At 36.0% G+C, this 26,215-nt stretch overlaps 1 protein-coding gene across 4 annotated transcripts in view; it reads left to right on the forward strand.

Moving 5' to 3' along the window:
• Window positions 1–354: 354 nt before the first annotated feature.
• The window catches only part of LOC100748998, a 29,035-nt gene continuing 3,174 nt past the window's right edge, over window positions 355–26,215 (forward strand). Inside the window, exons 1-2 of one of the 4 annotated variants that reach the window (XM_012384083.3) lie at window positions 355–1,138; window positions 21,270–24,228. In XM_012384083.3, the coding sequence (XP_012239506.1) occupies window positions 21,895–24,228 (2,334 nt within the window). In that variant the 5' untranslated portion in view covers window positions 355–1,138; window positions 21,270–21,894. Of the gene's footprint in view, window positions 1,139–9,285; window positions 10,876–21,269; window positions 24,229–26,215 lie in introns of those variants that run through there. The other 3 variants (XM_003488440.4, XM_012384082.3, XM_012384084.3) reach the window with 3 other exon arrangements.

Here is a 26,215-nt window from a genome sequence, read left to right on the forward strand (position 1 = left end):
GAAAACTGTAAAGCTCTGTATTAATTTAGTAAAATTAACGAATCTTTATTTTTTAATTAATATTTGAAGTTAATCGAATTTGAAGTTATAAAAATTAGAAATCTATACACATACAAACTCTAACATACCATATTTATAATGACAAAAAATTGTCTGATATTCATACGTTATTAAACTCTTAGAAAGTTAACTTTAAAGAGTTAGAAAATTTCTATTCAATTATAACAAACGATATTTGAATAATAATAAAAATGAGATCACATACTATATGTATGTACGTACAATTTATTTCGTTATATTACATACAATAATACATTTGGTAAATACGTATTTTATGTTGATAATCTCGTAAAGTAAAATCGTCTATAAGAATAAAATCTAAATAGTTGATTTATATACAATCATAATGTCCATTATTTTCAAGCATATTCTGCACATTTGTGCGAGTGGGAACAATTATGTATATCACAACAATCGCAATAATATCTGACAAAAATTGGAGCAGATGAGAAAACAGTTCTATTGTTTTGGATATTGCTGTGAAATATACAATTATCATTACACAATTTATGCTTTGCAAATAAGTCTGTAGCATGAAAAGCAGGAAATTCAAATAAAATATTTCAAATTACTCAAAATGAAGAATCTAAGAACGAAGAATTAAAAAAGGGAAAGGAAGAAACGGTATTGTAATGGAATTTTGCATTTCTTTTGATCCTTCTCTACTTTGCGCCACAGGCTGCGTCGTCCCTGTCTCTTAAAACGACCAATGAAAGTTGCGAAAGAAGGGTTGCGTCGATACACATGCGCAACTAATCACAATTCACCCTGGACTTGAGACACGGTCAAAACACATATCGTTCTCCCTATCGCGTTATACTTTCTTTGCTCGCTTCTCGAAATCTCGCATTTTACATTCCAGTGTCAAATCAGCGTGTCCTTTCTGTATCAGTAGCCGTGTCATTACACCTGCCTTCATACAGATACATTTCCCTCAAGCGTGCTTTACTTATTTTTCGTGTGTTATAATAAGTTATTTTTTTTGTCAATTAAATCGTTAAGTTATTGTTTCCCGCGCGTACTATGGAGTGTGTAGCAGTTTTTTAGCATTCGCTCCAGTTCGCCAGGTCGACTTTTGGTGAGTATTAGTGCCGAAAACATTTTTATTCGTCAACAGACACCGAGCACAAGACGTTAGACAAGATTTACTCGCGTGCGTAGAAATGGGTAGAAGGGGTTTTAACGCAGCACGCGCGTGCGAAAGAGCTTGCTGCGAGATCAATAGCAGCCATTGCGGTTATGGTAACACGATCAGCTGATCAGCTGATGCTTATTTTGTTTACAATTATTGTACTGTCGCTGTTTGTGATTAATTATATCTGTCAAATATAATAGGTTAATATTCTTGTAATTTTAGGAGCAACGTATCTATTATAGATGTTTAAGGTCATCTTACCTTCAGAGCAGAAGAGATTAAGTTTGTTTTTTTGCCTGTAATAAAGTGTCTTTGCATTTAGTTCTGTTTACCGAAAAGGTTCGATTGTATTATATGGTGATGTAATTTTAGAAGCAATGTACCTATTACAAATTTAGTCATTTTATCTTCAGAATAGATAAAATAAAATATTTCTTTGTTTACAATAAAATATCTTTGCATTTAGTTTCTACTTACAGAAAAAGTTCGATTACGTTATGTGGTGATGCTTCAAAAGTAATTTCTATCTGAAGAGAAAATGAAAAGCTAATTTTTTGAGAATGTTACTTTATTTTGGATAATTCATTGTTTTTAGTACGACGATATTGTGTCATTGAATATTTTATCATGTAATGTAAAATTTAAATAGTTAATAGAATTTTATTGCTGGAAATAGTCATGTTACCGTGGCGGTTACTTCATGACATTTAACGGGTTCTTGTTAAGTTTAGACGCGTTATATTTGTATCGCTAGTTCGGTATGACTGTAAGACGAAGTCATCGATGAAGCGCATGAATTTCAATTATGAGTTTACAAGCAAATCTGTAAATGATTCAATAAAAAATTATCAGAACAACACAATACAAATTTACCGTATATGAATCATGTGAAATTTAGCGAGCAACATCGAATACCGATAAATCGATACATTACAAGATTTTAATTTTCGGTTTACATTACATTACCGGTTTAGGGATTACTTGAGAGTCTTTTCGTTATTTTAAGAAACCATTGACATAATATACGACATCGTAATATAGAAATAGGATGTTTTTCGATATTTTATCTTGATACTAAATTTATAGTGTAAACGAAAAGATTATATTGTTTAAGATAGATTTTATAAAAGCAATATATATATATATATATATATATATATAAGCGTTAAAATATAAAATATAAAATATATTTTCCCTATTTGAAGAATAAGGCCAAATGTATAAAAAACAATTTCAGAAATAAAAGTCAATCGATATAAGTTTGTAACACACAAACTAAGTATTATAACACTAAACAAAATTTAAATAGTTACAATGTCGTAGAATTAAAAAATGGTATAAAAGAACTTCTAAATACTTTATCATTATTACAGGGATCTAAGATAGCAACCGCTATTCTATATGCATTTGTTATCTGGCATTTGGTAGGAATAAATACGAATGTAATTAATATATTTTCGCGAATAGACAAACAATTTATGTGATTTAGCCTTGCATTCTTCACTTATGTGCGAAAACTATTAACTGATAACACGTGTTTCTGCATTGTAATTGATCATTTTATAGCATCCTTTGAGTCGTTTCGCTAAAAAATTCTCGGTTAAAATAAAATCTGTCTACTCGACATTGTTTATTACTATTCCTCAAAATATTGTTTACAAACTTTTTTAATTTACTTTGCCTTTTTACTTAAAAGCTACCTCTTCGCACGACTTATTTATTCGAATTAAAAAATCGCATCTCTTTTAGCTGTAAATTTGTTAATAATACAAAAAGTTTGAAGGAAAATTAGATTAAAAAATCTTCGATAAATAAGACGAATAAAATAGAAGCTTTCAGATAAAAAAGAAACCTATATTAAAATGTTTGTAAGAGAATGAATAACATAAGATAATAAATGATAATTTGTCTGTTATTTACTAGCTGTTTGAATCAGATTCGAAAGAGACGTAGTTATGCAATTTAATATATTCCGATATTTTTTGACACGAATAGATAACGATCGTGTTTCCCATATCGATTATTTGTATAATCGTCGTTAGAATTTTCTTAATGCGATCATTTACATAATTAAGCAAGGTAGGAGGAAGCATGCTTTTCAATTTATGTCCTTCTCTTCTCCGGCAATAAATATACACGATACACAATACACGTGTCTACTTTATGAATCCCGAGTAAGGGATGAACGATGTTCGTTAGTCTTTTGTTGCAGATTCATGATTATACGTATATGATAGAGCTTCTGTTCTCGTCTTCTTTCTCGTCGAAAAAGAAATTTAAGCGATATTTAAAGCTTTTTCAGAGAGATTGAAAGGGAAGAAGTCGAAAGAGAGTAACAAAAAAATAATTTGAAGATATCGAAGAATGTTTATATCTCGTTATTACATTTCTGTGAAAAGATACGCATAGTTTCTCTTATTTGGATATTCTTCTAAAATATTAGAAATAATATAATCTTTAACAATAAATCTCGTATAAAATAAATAACGAGTTACGAAGGAAATATCTTTCTAAAGGCTACAAAAAATTCCTTTAATTTTGTATTTAAATGATATTGGATACTATTGTGTTGTAGGTTATTGAACTCATTTCGATATGTATAAATTGAACGAATTATTAAAATTTAATAAAATCATGAAAATAAATTATTCAAGTAGTAATAACTAAATGGATCAAAGTTTATTATTATATGACCCTTTACATTGAATAATGTACCGTTACATTTTAGTAATATACCATTCTGCGAGGGCTAACAAATCTGTTTATGAAAATTATTAGTTTCTAGATTTCAGATTAACATAAAAAGACCTATTACACATATATAGAAATATTAATCGTAATTATTAGACCGCGGACTAAAAGTGGATACATGTTATACATATATAGATATTTTTATATGTCATACAAATTCTGCGTGCTTTTGCATTTTTAAACTTCGCACAAATGTATAAAAATTGGCAGCCTAATAATTACTAAACTACGTGAAATTCAAGGATACAAAAATTTGCAGAATGCATACGTATAATGTTCAAAATTATGCGCGAACGTACATAAATTATGTAAAAACTGTCCAAAGTAAACAATGCACCATCGTGATATTTATCGATTAATTCTTCTTTCGTTTTCCGTTTTCTTCGTTACATTCACGAAAATATGAATTCGTATAAAAATCTGCGGTCTAGCAATTATTTTCCTCGTTATCAAACAACATTGTGGCATAGGAGCTTACCTTAACCCTGAGGGATTACCCTTTTGCAAATAATCGTAGAAGTTGTACAAGTTTGAACAAATTCAGCGAACGCTTACTCGAGCCGAAGATTTCCCTATTCGCTGACCAAAGAAGACTCGCGATGTAACAATGTGTCCCGTGTGATGCAAAGATCCGCAATGCAGGCTTCTCGAGGGATCTTCATGCTCTTTCTCGACGAGGAAGAGTCGTTTTAAAGGTTTCTAACGTTCTCTTGTAACCACGACCTAATTACGCGCCAATGTTTCGCGGTATTATGATAGCGTTTCGTTGATTCGCAACTTTTCGATCCTCCGAAAGGTTGACTCTTACATTCGTGAGCGAAACACGCGTAGCGAAATGATACTACTTCGTTCGCAGAATTCTCCTGATTTTTCCGTTATTTTATTAAATTACAAAATTTTTGCTAGAATAATTAAAAGTAGAACTAGAGAAAAGGGACTGCAACACCTATTCCCTTGATTTTTCGATACGTCGTAAAGAAAAGGGCCCTGAGTAAACGCACTTTGTTCGAAGCTTGGGAATCACGGTTCAAAAGTTACGAGAGAAAGAAAATCGAATACATATTGATTCATTGTTAGTAGTAATTCAGCGTTTATATTTCTCACTTCTGTCATGAGAACATTCTACCATAATGGATAACAATTATTCATATTTAGACACTTGTATTCGACTCGATGCAATGTAAGACTTTGTCATAACTTTTGAATCGCGATCGTTCCAAGTTTCGGACAAAGCGACTCTACTTTTATCAAATAACTATCTTGAACTTGATGATTTCATATATTTTGGGGGATTTTAAGAATTTTTTCGAGTGGATTATTTATATAGATTTAGGTAATTTCCTTGTTCTGTGATAAATAGATGACGATAAGTAATATATGTGGTTGAAGTAAATCGGATTCAGAAGTAAGGGGAAATTTTGATAGCTTGCTGATAAGTTTAATATTTCGGGCAAGGGTGGGCTGACTAGCTATCGGTTTGGGAAAATTTCCGGTGGGCCGGCAGGGATTTAATTAATGAACTAAAAACGGACGGCCGGTCATGCCGGTAATCTCCCGCTAAAAATTTAAGTCCCAGTCCGCCCCTGATCTCGAGACTTTTGTATAAAACGAAATTTTTTTGGACGAAGCGATTAGAGAGTTTTCACATTTAAAAAGAATTTTATTACGGTAGGTATTACTTTTGTAGCTTGACGATTTTCTATCAAAATTATATCATCAGGTTCGAAATATTAAGAATTCCTGTTAGAATTTTTAGAGGATCTAAGAGATAAGATTTGTAGAGATAATAACGATAATAATCTTTGTTTCCGCTTGCCTCTCGGTGTTGCGATGACCTCCGTTTTGCCTCCGTATATCTGTAAAAATAATAAAAGACGCCTTTAAATCGATTTACTTATGGCAATGTGTATTTTCGAAAATTCTTTACGTACAATTTAGCAAGAAAATGAAAAAAAAATTCATGATTTATCATCTTTTATTCGCTTTTCAACAAATTAAACAGAAATAGTTTTCACATACGTATCATCTATCGTATTTATGCACATTTCTGATAATCCGCAGAAAATTGTGAAATGTTTTTCGACTTCTAACACCCTTATTTACACGTGTCTGTATTATGTCGATAGAATTATTATCCTCTAAGCCAAGTATCGATGGAGCAGATTTTTAAGTATCGCGTGTATATATTGTTTCCTCGTCGCAGATAAACTTGTATTAGTTGGGAAAAATTGAGGAATTTTAGTAAAGTTCGCTGCCACGAGTTATCTTATCGTGCTTTTAACCTTTCAACGAGACTGCTCTATGCTATTAGTATTGCTGTACTATATTTTTATTGAATTGAAAACGACTTTACACATCGCGGTAATATTAAACGTGATTGCGTACGTATTTCAGATCGAACGACGATCGATAACTTTCATTTTCTCCTGCATTCTTCGATTTAACGAATTTCACTATCGATTCGACATTAATTTCATTAACATTCTATATTAGGAGGTATTATCGAAATTGGCCATCGTGCGTATAGAAAAAGATTCGCTTAATGCTTAGCTTCGCTTTAACGATAGTCGAAGATTATACGAATAATAGAAGTACGAGCTATTAGATTTGTAAATTCTAATACGTAGTACGTTTATCTCGCACATGACCAATTCGATTACTTTGCAATAGTTTGCGGAGATTCGTGATTATTTCCTGATTACGTGTGTTTCTGCAAGTAGTTTACTGTATTGTGTATGAACGCTATGATGATTGTATTATATTACCATAGATTATACGTTGAACTTTCTGTATTCATTTTATTGGCAGGTTATCGATACGATTTTTTATATTATAATATTATATAAATATCAAGCAAGAGCGCATATTGCATCGAAATTTTTATAACGTTATTAGTTTTCTATTTGTACGTTTTTTCATTTATTCGTTTTTCAGTGTTTCGTGTTATTCAACATTCTGCGTATATTTCATATTTGACAAAATCTTCATTTATATATATAATTACATAGTAAACAAATAATTAATAATTGGACCAATAGATCAAATAATTAAATAATTGAAAATTCGTCGATGAGAAATCTCATTGTTATAGGCCAATATCCGACGCAAATTCGTACACGTTTGTTCAACGTGTTGCACGCGAGTGTCACTTGTGTTTGCTGTCTCATGATAAACGATATTACAGTTACCGTGTTACTTTTTTTTGGAAATTTCTTCCACGTTATTAAATATCATAATCGCTCGTTTCAAAAACATATCACAAAAATAAACGTTTTATGACCGTCCATTTTTATAATATATCTATTTATTTTTCACGAACTTCACGTATTTGTTTAAATAATATAACATTCATAAATCAATGACACAATTTCACAGTAAATTAAATTCCATCGTGCATATTATAATGTACGATTGTTTAAACGATTCCTCGTTTAAAATACAAAATACGATTGTTTGATTTAATTAATACAAAATGCGAGAAATTTGCACTGGAATATGCGAAACGATAAATTGTTTTCGAGTTTCCTCGAGCATAAAACTCAAATATGGCGGGATAAGTTTTCACGACAAACAAGTCTTTTCTCTCGAACGCGTGACAACTCGGATCGACACTTTGCATGTGGAATCAGTTTCGAGGAATTCGATGATCTAAGTTAGAAGCGAAGATATCGTTTTTTCCTGCGATTCCATTCCATTCTATATTCGTGTACGATATTTTTCCAATCATAAATCCAACGATCGTTTTAAAAACAAAGTAGACGGTTACAATTTTATCGGTATTAAAACGCGTTAGAACTTGATCGTTGTTTGGTATACGGTATTGGTATTGTTTAATATACTTGTGATAGATACGGATAACAATAGTGTTTTCAAGTATGACAAACCTGTTCAGAGTTTGCATTTTAGTAAAGTATTTAGTAAAAGCATCTTAGTTAACCAAAAGTATACGAATCGCCCTTAGGCGATCGAGGAAAGCTTCGTTGCACCTACTCGGTACCTGTATTTTCAAAAAGATACATCTAGATAGAAAGAAACGATTCAGGCAAAAATACGATGGTCAAGAATATCACGTTGTTGCCAAATGTCAGGATGAATCCTGTAATCGCAGTTTTCGCCTGTATCGATCATAATTTCACGTCACATTTTGCATATCTTCGCTTAATTGAATAGCTTCCTCCTTCTTTCAATTTCGATATTTTTTAAATAACAAAATGATACTCTTCGGTGGAAATTCTGCTCTCGATAAATCATTAGAATGTTCGAGAATTATCGTAAATTTAAATAATCTGTTAACTTTGTTAAATTTAATTTTGTGTTACATAATTACGTACAATAAATCGTTACTACAATTGGAGAATTGATCTACATTTGAATAATCTGTTTTATTGGTTTTTCGATTCAATTTAATTTTGTATCATTGAATTACATTTTGAATTAAATTTTTCATAGAATTTCCTTTGTATTTATAATTATATATAGTATCTGTGATAATAATATTTTGTAATTATATTTATCGTAATAATTGCATAATTCCAATGGGTTTATCATGAAATCAGATAAAGTTTTAACAGAGCATATTTATATATTGGAAGAAAAAGGTATTAGTTATATAAACTTATTGGAAGGAGATATTGGAGGAGTATCGCATCCAGTGCGTTCCAATAATAACAATTAACAGGAAAGTCTAGGGAATAATATTAAGAAATTTTGCATAGAAATTATCCTTACTTTTGTGTATAGCTTTCAGATAATTTACATTTCCGATAAGTGATTGTAACTACGCATCGTAAAAGTAAAGCGTATCGGTACTGTTTAAGCATGCGATTGTATACGTCGATAGTTTGCAGCTATATAGATATCGTTATTATTAGTTTGCTATCGCGAGATAAAATGATAACTTAACGAGAGAAAAAATATCTATTTATTATTTTATTTACCGAAAGAAGCGATTCTTCCGAATGACGAGAACCTTCAATTTTAAGAACATAAAATACTCGAGAATTCTACGTACTCGATAAAAAGATAATCTTTCCAATTGTTTGGTTTATATATTTAGTACCTGGTAGTCGAGTATGTAAAGTATCTTAAAATCTAATCTGAATCAAATTATTTAATCTAATTCGACTAACGTATTTATTTTATTTTAAAATTAAACAAAGTTAAATTTGTATAATAAAATAATACGTTTTCCGAAAAACATGCCATAAAGTAAAATAAATACGGTGCTTGACGATCTCGATCGTACACCTCCGCGTATTTGGTGTCTCCTGATGAACACGCAGAAAGCACGAGTGTATATAAAGGGGAGAACAGAGGCGAAGAACTCCGTATCTTGGACTTGGAGGCAACAGTCCGTATGCATTGGCGAGAGCATTGCCAGCTATCAGTATTAGTTCGGCCGTCCTCATGTGCGCACCCGAGGCGCTCTGCGCGACATCGTTACGACCATTTCATTAGAGAAAAACGAACTTTGTGTTTATACATATAGAACACGTTCATCGCGTCTTTCTGCGTATACTCGTGCGAACTGGAATATAACGAGTAACGTTCCGAGTGATTCAGTGGAGTTAATCGAAACAAACAACCGGCAAGCAAAATAATTCCAAAATAATCGTATAACGTTAAGATTTCTTTCCAACGTAAATTACCGTAAGAAGTACATATCTATTAAGAATGTGAACTGTCGAATGTTTGATTTACTCTCTTCCTGTTTTAACCGTCGATCGATAGAAGATTATTAATAACTCGTCGTATTGTTTCGATAAAGTTACTGGTAAACGAAGAAGAGGTATCTTTCGAATTGTTTAATACTTTAACGTGTTTATGGCATGTAATCGTGGATGAAATATTTTCATTGTCTTACGATTGTTGTTTACGATTACGTAAAGGGTACGAAACGCAAAGTGTACCGCGATGCGACCTACAGATAAATAACCGAATTAAATTAGTTTGGCTCGCGTAATTTTTCTGGACGCAGTTGCCGTAATCCGTAATTCGTATTACGTTATTCGCGGGACTGTATCGAATAACCGGTCTTTTTTCCGCTCCGAACCTTTACTTCCGACAATGGATCAGTCGACCGCGTGCTTCGTTTTCGTAACGTCTCCCCGAAGGTAAACAAAACAATCGGCGATTCGATCGTACGAAAATACATGTAGTTTCGATGAACCGTCGAGAACGAAAGGAAATTAACGGTGCAGAAGTTTCGTGACGAGTGCGTTGTATATCATCGAGAGTATCGAAGGACACGAGGACCGAAGAATCTCGAGTCAGCATCTAAGAAATCTTATCTAAGTTCTCGCGATAAATTTCGGATAAAATTTCTGTGTAATGGAAGATTAATGGGACCGAGTGTCCTCTGAAAGTCCGTGAAATGTGCCGTATCCTTGCATCCATGTTGGCGACGAGATTTCGCAGGACGTCGAAAAGTCGCTCGACGGGACTCGATCTTAAATAAAATCAACTTTGCAATTTCATTCGGTCGATATTAACGGTTTCGAATAACTTATAAGAAACTACGTAATAGAAGGAGTCGAAAATTTTCATAAAAAAGTTCAAGAGCCTATGGAATATAGGAGCTTGTTTTTTTAAAAGATTCTGTACTATTACGCCGAAAAAGTAACCTATCGAAGCACACGTCAAGAAATTGGGACGAGTTTGAGAACCAACAAGGACGATCTTTGTTTTGAGTGTGTTTTTGAGTGTGTTTTTGATCGTGTTTTTGATCCGCCAGAATTTACCGCGGGCAAGTAACTTGTATTTTATCGTACGCGTGAAACTATTTAAAGTTGATACTGTGAAACTGAACGTGATAGGTGATGTATGGTAAATGTTTTGGCACGCGAGAAGAATATTTTTATATCGTTGTAAACCGCTGACGCCATTGTGACTTTTATCAGGATTAGAAGAACAGGTGTCGCCGCGTCATGGTATGTTTCCCTCTGTTTATATTCTTGGTTCAATGTCACTGTCATTACTGCAAAACCGATACGATTTGCTAATAATCTCTGTAGAAAAAAAATACGATCCAAAAAAACGAATTCAAGAATATTAATCGTTCTATAATGAAGAGTAAATTATATTAGATATGTACGTATTTAAAATTTAAAATTCTGCAGAAAAGTTGACGTTGAAATTGAAATTTTTGGTACGCTTTTAATAAATAAAATAAATTAAATTTATTCAAAATGTACCGTACGATAATATAGTACTGTTAAATTACGTTACGACGTTACGAGGATGCACAACGATTTACAATGATTTAAAGCGAAGGATCGTTAGATACAACAAATTTTAATTTCTTTTTATCGAAGATTCGATCGTATACGAGGAGTTAGTTTATTTTTTCGCATCGTGATCGGTATCTAAGACTGATAACAACAATCGTCAAGTGTTTCTGCAAATGGCGTTTGTCTTAGATTCATTGATATTATACTTTAAAGCACTCGAGACCTATGTTGCTTGTCAAAAAGTGCTTCGTTACTTTTCTACAATTCGTCGATCATTTTCGCTAATAACTATTTCTAAATGACGCCGTCAAATTATGAAAATAAATATGAAAATATCGCGCGTAAAATACGTTTTCTCATAACGTCGTTTAAAATGTCAAATTAAACACCGGATATCCGAAAAGTTCGATAAATCTATGACGAATTTAAAATTTACAGACCCCGTAATTGAAAATTAATAGATTCCGATTCAAAAGTCTATCTTCAAAAATGAAAAATTTCAACTCGAAAGTTTACATTCAGAATGAAAAAAAAATTTCAATTCGAAAGTTTATCTGAAAAGTTCCAATTCAGAAATGCGAAACGAAAATTCAAATTCGAGATTTAAAAACTAGAGAATTAGTTAGAAATTCATTTTAGTATAAAAATTCGAATAAAAAATTTATTTACATGGAAAACACTGGATCGTTTGATCGTATATAGCGATACAGAGTGACGCGTTAGTCGTCATCGACATCTCTGTGAAATCTACTCGACGTAAACGCAAGATCGATATTCTTTTTAGCGTAGTAATATCGGATGATTAAACGCAGCACGTGGTACCACGAGTTCGTTCTCCTTGCGTATTGATAACGAAGGTTCATAGTTTCCCGGTCAAATGTTGGTCATTCCTTTGATAAACGCTCAACTGTCATCCATGCAGAAGCACGTGGTTTACGACTTCCCGGAACAGTGATCATGAATCATTAAGTTTCTGAGTCTTTCAATTAGGAAAATTAACCGATTTATCGACTCGACTAAATCATGGCATACGAAAGATTATCAAAATCGTAGCACGAGTCGATCTTTAAATGCGTTTTTAAAAGCAAGCGAACAGAAAACATTTATTCTGTATTGTTGGCTGTAGTTCTAGAGATACGATACAATTGGTCTGTGGGTGTAATCGTTGATATGTCAAGGTCAGCCTCATTTTTTTTAATGAAACCTGATGTGACCAAAGTTCAGAAGAAATGTGACATATATAAATGAGAAATTCTTCGACTTTGGGAAAACTGTAGGTAAAATTTAACTTTAACAGATCGCTGATATTTAGATATTTAACAGTAGAACTACAATTTATTAGTTGTTTGTACACTAAAAAAAGAAAAAAGAAAAAAGAAAAAAGAAAAACAGAAGAAAAAACAGTCGTACATACGCAAACTTCGCGAAGTAAGCTCGACGAATAACTTAATAAAGAAGAAAGCTTAATCTAATTTTTTAATTAGAAGGGATATGTATTTGTAATGTAATTAGTCTATGGTTAATATTATACAGTTCAGTTAAATCTACGGAAAAGAATAAAAATGTACGCACGTAGGAAAATTGTAAGAAATTTTGCGTAACATAAATCGATCTAGTAATATAATTAATAATTTTTCATAAAATCTTTCCAAATTTATAACAGCGATTGTTTGAGGATTTAAATGAGAATTCTTTTTCAGAGTAAGAAGTGGAAGCTAGTTAGACAAAAATCGAGATAATTTTAGCATCAAGAGAGTAGTCGGAGTTAAGGTAGTTTAGTGCAGCGAATGTAGGTTAGATTAGATAAATCAGCATAGAATAATAGCAGCGAGTCATTAAGTTCAATGACCTATCTTACAAAAATCATTCAGGTTTACGAATGCATTAATAAAGAATATTAATAAAGCTACGTCGAAAGTGTATCTTGTTGGCCAGGTTGAAAGTTGAAGTTTTTCTATTATAATGTTGATTACGATGTTGAATCGTTTCGTGTAATAATCGTTAGAAATCTGTGTGTCAAATGTTCCTATTACGATAACGTAGAAGAAACAATTATGCTTCGTTCGAAAGAAAATCAAAGAAATTCAAGACCTCGAACTAGATTTAAATATTAATCGAACGAGCACTAAATTGTAAGGATTTTAAATCGAAGACCATAGGTGAAAAGTACGATAAATTACGTTTCTTTTATAGGAGACTAATTGCCAAATTTAATACGTTGTCGATTAACTGTGCATAAAAATGAAAAAATATCTTTCCATCTGACTTTGTATCTGATTTCGGATATTAGTTAAATTAAATTAATATAGCAATTTGTCCGATACTATTTCTTCCTTGTAAAAACATTCCGAATTTACCACATATTTTTAAAAAAGCTTACGATATCTTCGAGTTGTTCTCGAGAGTTATTTCTCTTTCAATTATTTCACGTCGAAATACTCTTTAACACCAAGCGACATAAAAGACAGAAAGTTAATAAAAACAGATATATCGTACTTTTTAAATTATCTGTCAGTGATATCCCAAATTTATTTCCACGTAGTTTAATCGCTAGAGTGTGGATGTTTATGTATTTATGAAAACTCGAAGCGTGCAAAATTGCACAGAATTCGTGCAATACGCAAAACTAATAGATTATACGAATTATAGCACTCGTTATTGGATAAATATAAATTTGCATAAACAACCGTGGCGTGATTACTAATAAATGTCATTTATATTTTAGTGATTTTCATCGAATATTTCTATTTTCAATCCGATTTTGATGCTCTACGATCCGCTTGGTCTAAAACGTTCCTTTGCAACAAAAGCGCGAACGTACTCGCTCTTTTGTGCCGTACTCGCTCGGAGCGCGCGTATTAAAATATCTTTTGTAGCCTCTGAAAAGTAAACGTTTCAGACTGAGCATTTTGTCGCGACACGTTAGGCACTTTTAACAGTTACATCGCGCTTCCTCCTCGTCGTCCTACTTCTTTTTTCTCTTCCCTCCTTTTTAATTTGTTTATTACATCAGAAATCAGATATTTCGCATTTTTCTTCCTGTATTTTATAAATAACGAAGCAAGCTATCGGTGGTCACCAATAATCGATAAACTGTATGACTTTTATGCATTTGTGGGGAACTCGAGGGTGCAAAAATGTATAAAATATCCAAATAGCGCTTGTTATATGCGCTATATTCGCCTATATTCATAGTAAAATTATTGTCTAGTTAGATTTCGTTTCTTTTCATTCAGTCTAATTTATTTTATTTCATGTCATGGACACTTTTTATTTTGCACATTCTATTCGAACGCTACCAAGACAGAAGATTTGAAATTTTATCACTACTCGTAACTATATGGATAAAATTTGAAGTCGGTATAAAAATGTATATAAAAAAGTTACTTATTTTAACCATGTACTTGTTAAAGAATTAATTAGCGTACAACGCGAATAGAGCGCTCTCAAACGTAGAGTCGATCAAAAAAGAACGATCAAACGTTGTAAAGTTTTTGCACAAAAATATAAATCTTCGTGTTTCTTTCGAAATTTACCAATTTAATCATGACAATCATGTCGAATTATAGTGACAACAAAATTGTAAAATCTTTCGCGCGACGCACGTATCTAATATATGCGTAACTTTTTCTATGCTTTAATCGTGTCTATCCAAATTACGCGATATTCTAGATTCAAGCGTTAATCTGTAACACCTACGCCAGACTTTCTAAAGTTGATTAACAGCAAACGCTACGTAACGCATCGTTCTTTTCTCTCCTTCAACCGTTCTTCTTATAATCGCTAATGCAATTAAGGTAATAGCAAGCTTTTCCCGTGACGCGGGTTAAAATTTACGCGGCAATGACTTAAAAGCTTTACGAGATGAATTTAGCTTGCGAACGATTCACGGATTCGGCGCCAGAATCGGAGGGAAATTTTCGTCGACACGCTGGCCGTTTTACCGCATCCTTATTTTACAATTGGCCAGTTGACGTTATTCTATAATTGAAGGTCGTTAATTTTCTGCGTTTTCTGTCATTGCATCGTGGCTGTAGAAGGCTGCTATACGCGGTGTAAATAATAATTGGAATGTTCGCCAAATAACGTAGAGGTTGACGAATTTGGGTATCATTTAAATGCCACGTTTACGTATATCCATAGTTCGAGGATCAAAATAATTTGTACGTAATTATTTTATTTCACGTGAAACAATATTGGACGAGTGTTAATTAAAATTAAGGTAGAATCGTAGAGTCGATTTTTGAAACTGATTTTTGAAGTTGATTTATTATAGTTGGTGGAGATTTAAAATTGAAATGCTAATTTATCTAATAATGCTAATCTGATCTTTCTAAATTATTTTACGTATCTACTTGTTGTTACTTTAATTAAATAAATAAGTATCACGTACTTAATTACTTTACGTATTTAATAAGAACGAAAAGATGTGCGTTAAAAATCGAAGGATCTGTTCACGTGCTACTATGAAAATTTTATTACGAAAGTTTCTTGTAAAACCTTGCCGAAGTTCAGAGAAAATATATACGATATCTTTTGCTCTTCATATTTTTTTCAGCTTGTTGGAACATCGATAAAGGAATCTTATCATTGATTGCTCTCTTATTAAGGTGTACAAATAACAAGCGTATTATTTTCCATACGAGATGAAAGTATAAACGACGGATTTTTCGATGCACGAATTTTCCTCGAAGAATCGAATGTGTTTTTTTTTTTTAAAGCGCACGAGAAATCCCAAATACGACTTAATTAAATTAGGAAATTTCAACGTGACGAGATTCGCTTTGTTATTATAAATCTGATATGAAATAATTCACTAACGATCACAGAATGTTTTCGCAGAAAGAGGAAAAAATTCAAAGAAATTAATTTCTTGTCGCGTAGAAGACACGGCGCTTTGCGTATGTGTTCGAGCTAGTGAATTTCCTGATTCACGTGCGCGAGCTGCTTCTTAAGATGGCATAAGGTTCGCGCAAAAGGTAAATCGCCCTCTTCCTCGAGGCTTAGATCGAGGTCGCTGCTAAGCCTACAATTATTTTCACGAATTAAGAAGACGCATTCGTACGGCTTTACTTTCCCGTAACTTAAAACCTTCGTCCAAAGCCTGAAAGGATCGATGCTTTAAATACCTTTGGTTGGTTGGTTTAAACAACGATCTTTAGATATTCAAATGAATCAAATAGGAACATATTCCTATGACAAAACGGACAGATTTGTATTCGTGCGTGGAAAATAAGATGCATTGTTGTTATTTCATTTTTTAAATATAAAAGTACGAAGAAATATGAGCATTCGTAAATAATCGTTGTTTTCATAGAAATGTGGTATTCGTATATGTACGTAATTTCCGTATGATATATGGGAAAAATTAATTTCGTATGAAATCGTAGTTTATATTATTAGAACGTAACAACATGTTGATATGTCGTCTTTATTTTTAATAAATGAATTAGGGCTCTCGAAACGATGGTTTCCAATATAATCGCGATATTAGAAGATATTCGAGTTTGAAAAGAGTCGCGGTATATTCGTTTTTCAAACTTTTGAACTTTCGAATTTGAAAGTTACCCAACTTTCGACTTTTGCAATTTGAAAACTGTCGAACGTTCCAACTTCGAGTTTTTAAATTTCCATAAAATTATGTATTTCCAAATTTTCCCCCGAAACCTAATCTACGATCTTGCTCTCGAAAACACATCTGTTCGTCCGAACTACACGTACATGTTTGATATCTGCTGTGATATCTGCAAACAGATCGGAAGCCTTCTCCGAGCCGTCCTTTAATTCTCAAGATCTGATAACAATGATCGTAAAAGCGAGCGAGCGAGAGCGAGAGAGAGGGAAGAGAGAAAAGAGAGAGAGAGAGAGGCCGAGACCGAGACCGTGCTCTACTTCTGTGTGTATGAGGTTTCGGTATTCACGCTTGGTCGAACAATCGCACATTCTAAAATTTCCTTCGGTTCCAAAGTCTCACAATAACGTGGCATGCAGTTCTAAGCGCGTCAGACTGTAGCGGTGCAGATAAGGTTTTGCAAAGCCTCGTATCGAAGGCCTGTCGACAAATGCCAATGATGAGAAACCGATTTACATAGAATACTTGGAAGAAGCATCCTGCGAAGAAGCAGAAGAAGAGGCAGAAGAGGAGGAAGACGATGGTGACGAGATGGAGAAGAAGGAGAAGAACTAACGGAAGGAAAGACAGGAGATCGCGAGATACGCACGTGATCATCGTGTCCACCGTTAAATTGATAGCAACTCATACACAATGAACTTCATTTATAATCGCCGACTCTAACTCGAGCTACTTCGGCTAGTTACGAAGTGCCAGAAGCAAATCTCAACGTCGACGCCGTCTCTCTTCCAAACGTCGATTTCAAAATGACGACGTGAGAATTCTGCCTCTGACGTTGCTTCTACTCGACTATTCCTTTAGTCGAGCTGCGCAAACTTCTTCGTCGTTGTTTCGCTGCGAAATTTTATTACAAAGCATCTCTCTCTCTCTCTCTCTCTCTCTCTCTCTCTCTCTCTCTCTCTCTCTCTCTCTCTCTCTCTCTCTCTCTCTCTCTCTCTCTCTCTCTCTCTCTCTCTCTCTCTCTCTCTCTCTCTCTCTCTCTCTCTCTCTCTCTCTCTCTCTCTCTCTCTCTCTCTCTCTCTCTCTCTCTCTCTCTCTCTCTCTCTCTCTCTCTCTCTCTCTCTCTCTCTCTCTCTCTCTCTCTCTCTCTCTCTCTCTCTCTCTCTCTCTCTCTCTCTCTCTCTCTCTCTCTCTCTCTCTCTCTCTCTCTCTCTCTCTCTCTCTCTCTCTCTCTCTCTCTCTCTCTCTCTCTCTCTCTCTCTCTCTCTCTCTCTCTCTCTCTCTCTCTCTCTCTCTCTCTCTCTCTCTCTCTCTCTCTCTCTCTCTCTCTCTCTCTCTCTCTCTCTCTCTCTCTCTCTCTCTCTCTCTCTCTCTCTCTCTCTCTCTCTCTCAATTGCCGATTAATAAGTAAGACGGTTTGTCAAGACAAACTGAGTACGAAAGGAGACGGGTACATAGGTGAATATTTTTGAATCGTTGAAGATTTATTTAACAATTGATAAATGTATTACGTGTACACGTTTATAGTAGTCGTTAGATGGAATTTATAGAATTCTGGAAGATAGAATCGCTTAAATTCGCTAAATAACGTTTCATGAATTTTAGAAGCGATATACTTTTGCTAGAAACAGTTAACAGTTAGATAGATGACAGACGTTAGATACGTAATGGAAAAGTAAGGGTAAAATAAGCTTGTGTACGTGTGGTAAATGCGTAGGTAAGTGAGAATACAAGGCAATATGGAAAATAATGGTGAATCGAGTTCCTTTTATGGCCAGGATGCCGAAAATAAGTATCGTAATAAGTATTATTTAGGCGTATAATAATATCGAGAAGCGAGAAATTTGTAAAAATTACTCTCTAATATCGCAAATGATTATTAGCTGTAAATAATTATTTACCGATGACGTATACGAAGGACTAATTAAAATGTAAGGTTATTAATATCAAATTGGGTCACGTCGTACAGTCGGAAGATTCAGCTATTGGAAGGTCTGCTCCCTGTTGATATTTAACTGAAATAATACCTATACTGAAAAACCAGTTACAAAAAGAAATTGAAAGATAATTTACAAAGACGGTTCTACTTTCTAAATTAAGGAGAATAGTTAATATTATTCGATCCACTTGGATCTACGTGAGAAATATCGCTTCGGAATTAATTACACACGGATATATAAGATTAGTAGTAGAAACACGGATTAAAAGATTGGTAGAAAAGGATTAAACGATTACGGATATATCAAAAATAATAAAAATGTGTTTTATAATGTAACTCACGCTGGTTGACCCTATTTCTCGGTTGCAACTATGGTTGCGGTTCGATTACTTTCGTCACGAATTAATCAACGTGGCTGATCTCGTTTGGGTATTAGCAATCGATGTTCGTTCCTTCGCGTATCAAGCGTAATACAAGCAGTAACGTCTGCGAAGGCGGCCCGAACAATTGATACAGCATAAAAATGGGCGCAACTTGAAAACAAGGTCAGATGAAACGAACGTTTATACGAAGAGTCCTTGTATCGTGTTTGTACGACGAGCTTTAGTTCGGTAAAAGTACTTTAGAACTTTAGTTGCATCCTTATTTTCCATGCCTAGTACCAACTCGAGAAACGGAAAATGCCGATCGATACTCGTTCGGGAATAAACGAATCTGTGATTAACGTAAGCAGCGCTTGACAAATATAATCGAGCGTGAAATTGGTCTATTGAAACGACGATGGAGTTCTACAACGAGTAGTATCTACGTATACGTATACGCGAAAAACATAGCGAATCTTGAAACATACGAATCGCTTAATTTCTCAGTTGCAGAGAAAGTTGTACCTCTCTTTTAAGGTTGAAATAGCTGCTTAAAATTACGCAGCTGTAATACCGTTGTTAGAGATAATTAGGCAAGCGGATACGAGTTTGTTATCGGAAGAAACGTTGGTATACTATAAAACTAGAATTTAGATATTCGGCAAGAAATTGAATTTTTTATATCAAAAGAACGTTGTTCGTTGCCGATGATGTTAAAGTTACGCTCTATTCTCGGAAAGTTTGTAAATAATTCATTTAGAATCTGATTTTGGAGTACGTGGTGTATAAATAATCGGTTAAAAACGTGACACTTAAATGAACGTATCCTTTTCATTGTCCATCGAAGCGAGTAACGTATTTACAGTTTACAGACTTTTATAAATCTTGGTGCGTGCGCGTGTGTGTCGCAGTAAAATTTAGAATGTACATAAATACGACGTAACGTCGAGAGAGATATAGAATATTTCTATTAATAATGAAAACGACGCTGGGCATCGCAAGGATATCCATTCGTACTAAGGTACTTCGGAACTTTCTGTAAACACGGTGGATGAAGGACATGGACGGAAAAATAAGTTTTATCGAATAATAAAGTGTAATTAGTGGATGCACGATTCCCTTCTGCAAATTCTCCGCTTATTGATTTATGGATTAAAATAAAACATTTCTCGCGTCATAACGATCGTTATAGAGGTATACGGATTAATAACGATACGGATTAATAACGTTCTGTTCGACTCGTGGTTTCCGAGTCTTTGGTTTTATTTACGGATCGTCGCGTCTACTGTAACGAACATTGGCAAAATATCATAAAAATTAACAGGCTGCGTCGAACGACTCTCTTTTCGTTTAAATTGGATTAGACCTAAATCTCTCTCGTAGAGCTATCGATAGGACTAAACGCGTAATAGAGACTGTCGTAAAGTCGTGCCAAGTCAGAACCAGATTTTAACACCTTTATGATCGATATCCGTCTAAGATGAAGGAGCACGCTGTTATTTCTATACTTTGCAGATTTTAACATCTTTACCATTCGTCTAGAAAGTGAAGCAGAGTATTACGATTTCTGTACGTTCCAATCATCTATCGATTCATCGACTATCAGCAAATAGAGAAAATGCATAAAATTAATTCGGACGAAACATAGATAAATCGGTTAAAATTACTTTTCCAGTTGTCGTCTCTCCACGGATCGATCTCATCCTCGATTTATGGAAATTCATTTGAACAAAAACACGGAGTAGGACGCGAAGAATAGCGAGCTAAATTTTTTTTAAGCCTGTGAGCTTAACAACGGGCAACGTCGCAACTAAAAACCAACGCCCGTAATGTTAAAAGCTCTGTTTATAATATCGGAAATCGGAACAACAAATACCAACGCGAACAAGTCGAATCGCGGTATGAATACTCCGATTAGCTCATGAAAAACGATGCTCTTCGTCCGAAAAACGATTCTTAGCAAATAAATATTACGAAATAATATCGGATTTATAAATATTAAATCGATATTGAAATATCGCACACCGTAATACATCGAATCGTAGAGAATCAGCGGACGTAACAAAAATATTACGTACGAATCAAAATTTCTCGCGTATGTCGGAAACGAATCCTTTCGATTTTTTCGACCATTGGTCTCACGAATGTTGGGTAATAAACGTCACGATGCACCGCCGATAACACGTGGCATAAAAGTAACGTATGTATATTTCGATCGCAGAATACACCGCAAGAGCCGAAGCAGTACCGTTCGCCGTATGGGTGCCTGGGTTGACGATCGTTTCGCGGAGGAGGAGGCGGTCCCGATTAACCAGGGCCCGAGAAGAAGGAAAGCATCCCGCATCTTGGGCCACGTTTGCGATGGTGGCGGCCCAGATGCGATTCACCAGCGTACAACGAAGAACTTTAAGAATTCGTGCAGATCGTCAGCGTCGTTGTTGCCGTTACGCCGTCAGTTTACTAGGCAGCTCTACGAGTGGCCCGGTTTACCATTGTTTAAATCAAGGACGAAACTAGATCAGTTTTGAATCGATCGCGCGAACCGCGATCAAATTTAATCGTGATATGACATTTTTTCTAGCGGCGCGCGTGTTTTTAAGTGCTACTAAAAGGCAGAGAATATAAAAGGATAAGAAGAAGAAGAAGAAGAAGAAGAAGAAGAAAAACGGGGTATATGTTTGATCTAATTTACACGGAGATCGACAAAGCGAGAAACAAAACAAAAAAAAAAGAAGAGGTAGTTAAATCGTTAAACGAGAAAAAAGAATAGGTTCGATGTGGTTGCGTCGACCGTTCGAGGACTGCGCTTAAACGGCAGAGTCCTCCTTGTTCTTGGTACCATCATCATGGCCGAGTGGGCCAAGTTCAATGGCGAGGAGAAGCTGACTCAATCGAGCAACACGATCGAGACAGAGAGCAATAACAAAGAGGAGGAGGACGGTACCGGTGGATCGCGTGGTGACTCGAGAAACGCGATCGAGGTGATAGCACGAAAAAGCGACGAGGAGTTGTTGATCGAGAAAAGACGTTCTTCCGTAAACAGGACTCCGCAAGAAACGCCGCGTAAAACGGAGTCGCGAAAAGCTAGCGACGCGACCTCGTCGGAACTAAATTCTTTGGTGAAGAACGCGTCACGGTTGAGAAAAAATTCCGATCAGATCGGAATTCTTACCGAGGAACGATCCAAGATATTGTACGATCAGAGCTACGTGAACGATGCGGCGATCGAGAAGGACGAGGAGTTACGAAATTGTTTGGAGAAGACGTTCGACGTTGCTTACAACGAGCCTGGCTCGAAGATTCGACAGGAAGCTAGGCACGAATTGAGAGAATCGAAAGAATCGCAGAACTCGGTGAAAAAGCCTGACAGTTTGTACAAGGACAAGGTTGCCAGCCCGCCGAAGCGTAAGAGCGTTTTCACAGAGCGAAGTTCGATTTTCGGCTCTCCGACCAAGATCCTGTCGAAGAATCGTTCGCCGTCCGAGAAGAGTACCGAGAAGTTGGTTAACGGGAAATCGCCGCGGGAGGACAAGCAACAGCATCATGTGCAATTTAACAAAGACTCGAAGAAGCAGCAGTGCCGGGAGCAGAGGCCGCGATCGAGCCCTTCTCTACCACCGTCGACCACCAGCAGTTCCGAGGATAATTCCAGCTTGGGGCAATTGTGCGAGGCTACGCCACCCGATGGCGGTTGGGGATGGGTGGTCGTCGCAGCTTCCTTCATGGTTAACCTCATAGCCGACGGTATCACGTTCTCGTTCGGCGTGATCTACGTGGAATTCCTCAACTATTTCGGCGAAGGGAAATCGAAGACGGCCTGGATCGGCAGCTTGTTCATGGCGATGCCGTTGTTGTCGGGCCCCGTGGCCAGTTTCCTCACGGACAGATACGGTTGTCGAAGAGTTTCTATAGCGGGCAGTATCCTAGCGGCGGCCGGTTTCGTTATAAGTTCTTTCGCCAATTCCATGGAGGTTCTGATATTCACTTTCGGGGTTCTCGCTGGCTTCGGTTTGTCCTTGTGTTTCGTGGCAGCCGTGGTGATCGTCGCTTACTACTTCGATAAGAAGAGATCTTTCGCGACAGGTTTGTCCGTCTGCGGTAGCGGCATAGGAACGTTCATCTTTGCCCCGGTCACGCAGTATCTACTGGCCGAATACGGCTGGCGGGGAACCACGCTGATATTGGCCGGTCTGTTTCTCAATCTGGCTGTCTGCGGCTGTCTTATGAGGGATCTGGAATGGACGACCACCAGAGCGAAGGCGAAGACCGAGGAGAGACGGAAAAATCGGGAGAAAAAGAGGACCAGGATACAGAGCTCGAGCGTGGACTCGTTCTCCGCGAATAGTTCGCTGAACACCCTCACGATCATGGAGAATCTTCGGACTCAAGAGGAAGAGGAGGAAGACGGTGAAAAGCTATTTTCCAGTCTGGTAAGCTTACCCACGTTCGTGAAGAACGGCGAAAAGGTACCGTTGGAGGTATTGGAACTACTTAGTACTCGTAAAAACGTGTACAACGTGTTACTGCAAAATTATCCGAGTCTGCTCATCTCCTCGAGGAGCTTCAGCGATTCCGGCCCGCTTCACGATCAGCTGAGCACACCTTCGGCCAGATTCGTGCCCACGCCGAGCTCTTTGTCCGAGTTGAAGAGCGAGGAAAACAAGGACAAGGTCTTGCCCAACGACGAGCAAACTCTTCGACAGCAAACGGACGCCGCTTGGCGATTGTGGTGGTTGAAAAAGATCAATCTGGATAGCTCGTTGAGAAGATCCAGCACTCTCGAGCATACCAGGAGACTACCTACTGCCTATTTGAAGGATATCAGAGTGCATAGGCAGAGCCTTACGTATAGAGGTGCTATGTTGAACATAAATCGATATCGACTCAGGGCATCCAGTTGTCCGGATATTTATAGGAACTCGATGACCACCATAGCTAGAACCAAACTCGTCTGGTACGCCGGTCTCTGGGAATTTTGGGACCTCATCGTCGACATGCTTGATTTTTCTCATTTCGCTGATTCGCGTTTCTTGCTGTTCGCCATTAGCAATTTCCTCCTACATACCTGGTACGACGTGCCCTACGTCTATTTGACGGACAACGCGATCGAGATGGGCTTTAGCGAAACCGACGCATCTATTTTAATATCGGTCATAGGAATAACCAACATGGGTGGCGAGGTAAGAACGATCTTCGATTCTCAATTTAATGGCCATTTTTGATTATCCATCGATTATCCAACCGCGAGCAACGCTTTTCTTCTTCTTCCGTTGGAAAGTAGAAAGTACATTCATCGGCTATTAATATATTCTTTGTTAATCGATTTCTTAGAATATCCTTATATACCGAGTCTTATATACGCAGCGATCCGATAATTTACCGTTCTTTCTTTTTCGTATCAATTTTTATCGACTATCGGAAATTACCATTTTACTTACTTGTTATCGCGAGATAAAATATTTTCATTCGAATAATTCAATTACAGGTGGCGATTAAATATAGCGTTGTAACGTATTTGCTTTAACGACGTTTCTTATTCCAACCTCTTTTTTTTTTTTATAAGCGAACCGACGACTAGCTTACGTACGAATCTAAATTTCGTAATGTCTTGGGCTTTGTTCGTCAAGCGAAACGTTCGAAATCTTTCTCCACGAAGATAAAAAATTTCCCAAGGGAGGAAATTTCGTTTTCCAAGTTTCGGCAAGTCGATGACCCAGTTTGTCTCCGAACAATTATTACTGCCTTATTATCACGATTCGATATTCGCACATTATTCGGAATCGATCGTTGTCTAAATGTCGGACAAGTATGGCACAATCGTAGCACGATTTTAACGCACAATATCAATTTATCTATTCGAAGGCTATTTCAAGTACGTATAACGATGTTTATCGATGTATGTCAAACAATTTGAAATTCCAATAGTTGCAAACGATGCTTATTCTTTTCACTTCCTCTTACGTTTAATCGCAATTTTACGGCAACGGTTGTTATTGCGAAGACGCAACAATCGTGGATGCTTTAAACGTGAAAATCTAACAACGACGACGCGTTACTTAATATTATCGTGTCGCACGAACCAACATGTCGATAATTCCAAATATCGATGTTCATTGTTCGGTGGGTTCTCCTTTGCACCGTCACTTTCTTCCTTTCTGTGTTCCGATATTAGTTTGCCTCGCCGTTATTTATCCCTCGATAAAGAATGGTTATTTCCGCCTACCGATTCATCGAGACATTCATTCCTCCAACAGCTGTTCCCTGTGTCTACGAGCGAAATTTTTTGAAAATTTTAGACCTCATAATCGCTTTGTACCTTCGTACGGCTTCGAAATGATATTTGAAATTAAATCCCCGCTGGAATCTTACGCAACGATCGATCGGCGTCTATCCGTTTAGCTTGTAAAAACGTTGCATATTATTTCGTGTTGCGCGTTATAATTCGTACTATGTAATTATCTATGTTTACTGCTACATTTTTCGCGACGTTTGTGTTTTATATATTTCCGCAAATTGACGTTTCTCGCATACACGTAAACAGATAGAAGCGTCTTAATAGCTTCTTTGTCTTTGATCTTGGTCGATATTTTCCATAAAAATTCGATTTTTTATTTAGATTATCGTGTTAAATTATAATTATCGCGTTATCCTTTTTGCTGTTGCTGTTAACGATCGAGAAACTTGACAGAATTTTTCTGGAAACTTTGCTCTCTGGTGTGAGCGAGCAACGTCCACGCAGGGTCGAACGTTTTTGTTCAACCTAAAAAGCTTCTTGAAGGTCTGGTATCGCGTCAATACCGCCTTAGGTCAATCAGTGACGTATCTAGTTCCTTTCACCCTCTCTGATCTCGTTTGATCGCAAACTCTCTTTAAGCCCGAGTTTGCGTCACGCGAAAGGGTTAGACTAAACTTGCGTCGGTGCGATTAACATAGAAACAATTCCGAGAAAAGTTACATAGTTCCTTATCGATTCAGCAAAGTCAAATACGTGGAAGATGCGTTAGAAACGATTCTCGAGACATCGTACATCGGAGACACCGTAGATCACTCGTATCCTACAGACAATTCTCTCCTCAAACTCGTAACATTTTTTGCATATATAAAATAAATGTAATGGTTCGAGCCATCGATTTTATATGCAGCTTTGGAAGCTAGAAAATTATAGTT

This window comes from Bombus impatiens, unplaced genomic scaffold, assembly GCF_000188095.3.
Source record: "Bombus impatiens unplaced genomic scaffold, BIMP_2.2 scf_0233, whole genome shotgun sequence".
Taxonomy (NCBI): domain Eukaryota; kingdom Metazoa; phylum Arthropoda; class Insecta; order Hymenoptera; family Apidae; genus Bombus; species Bombus impatiens.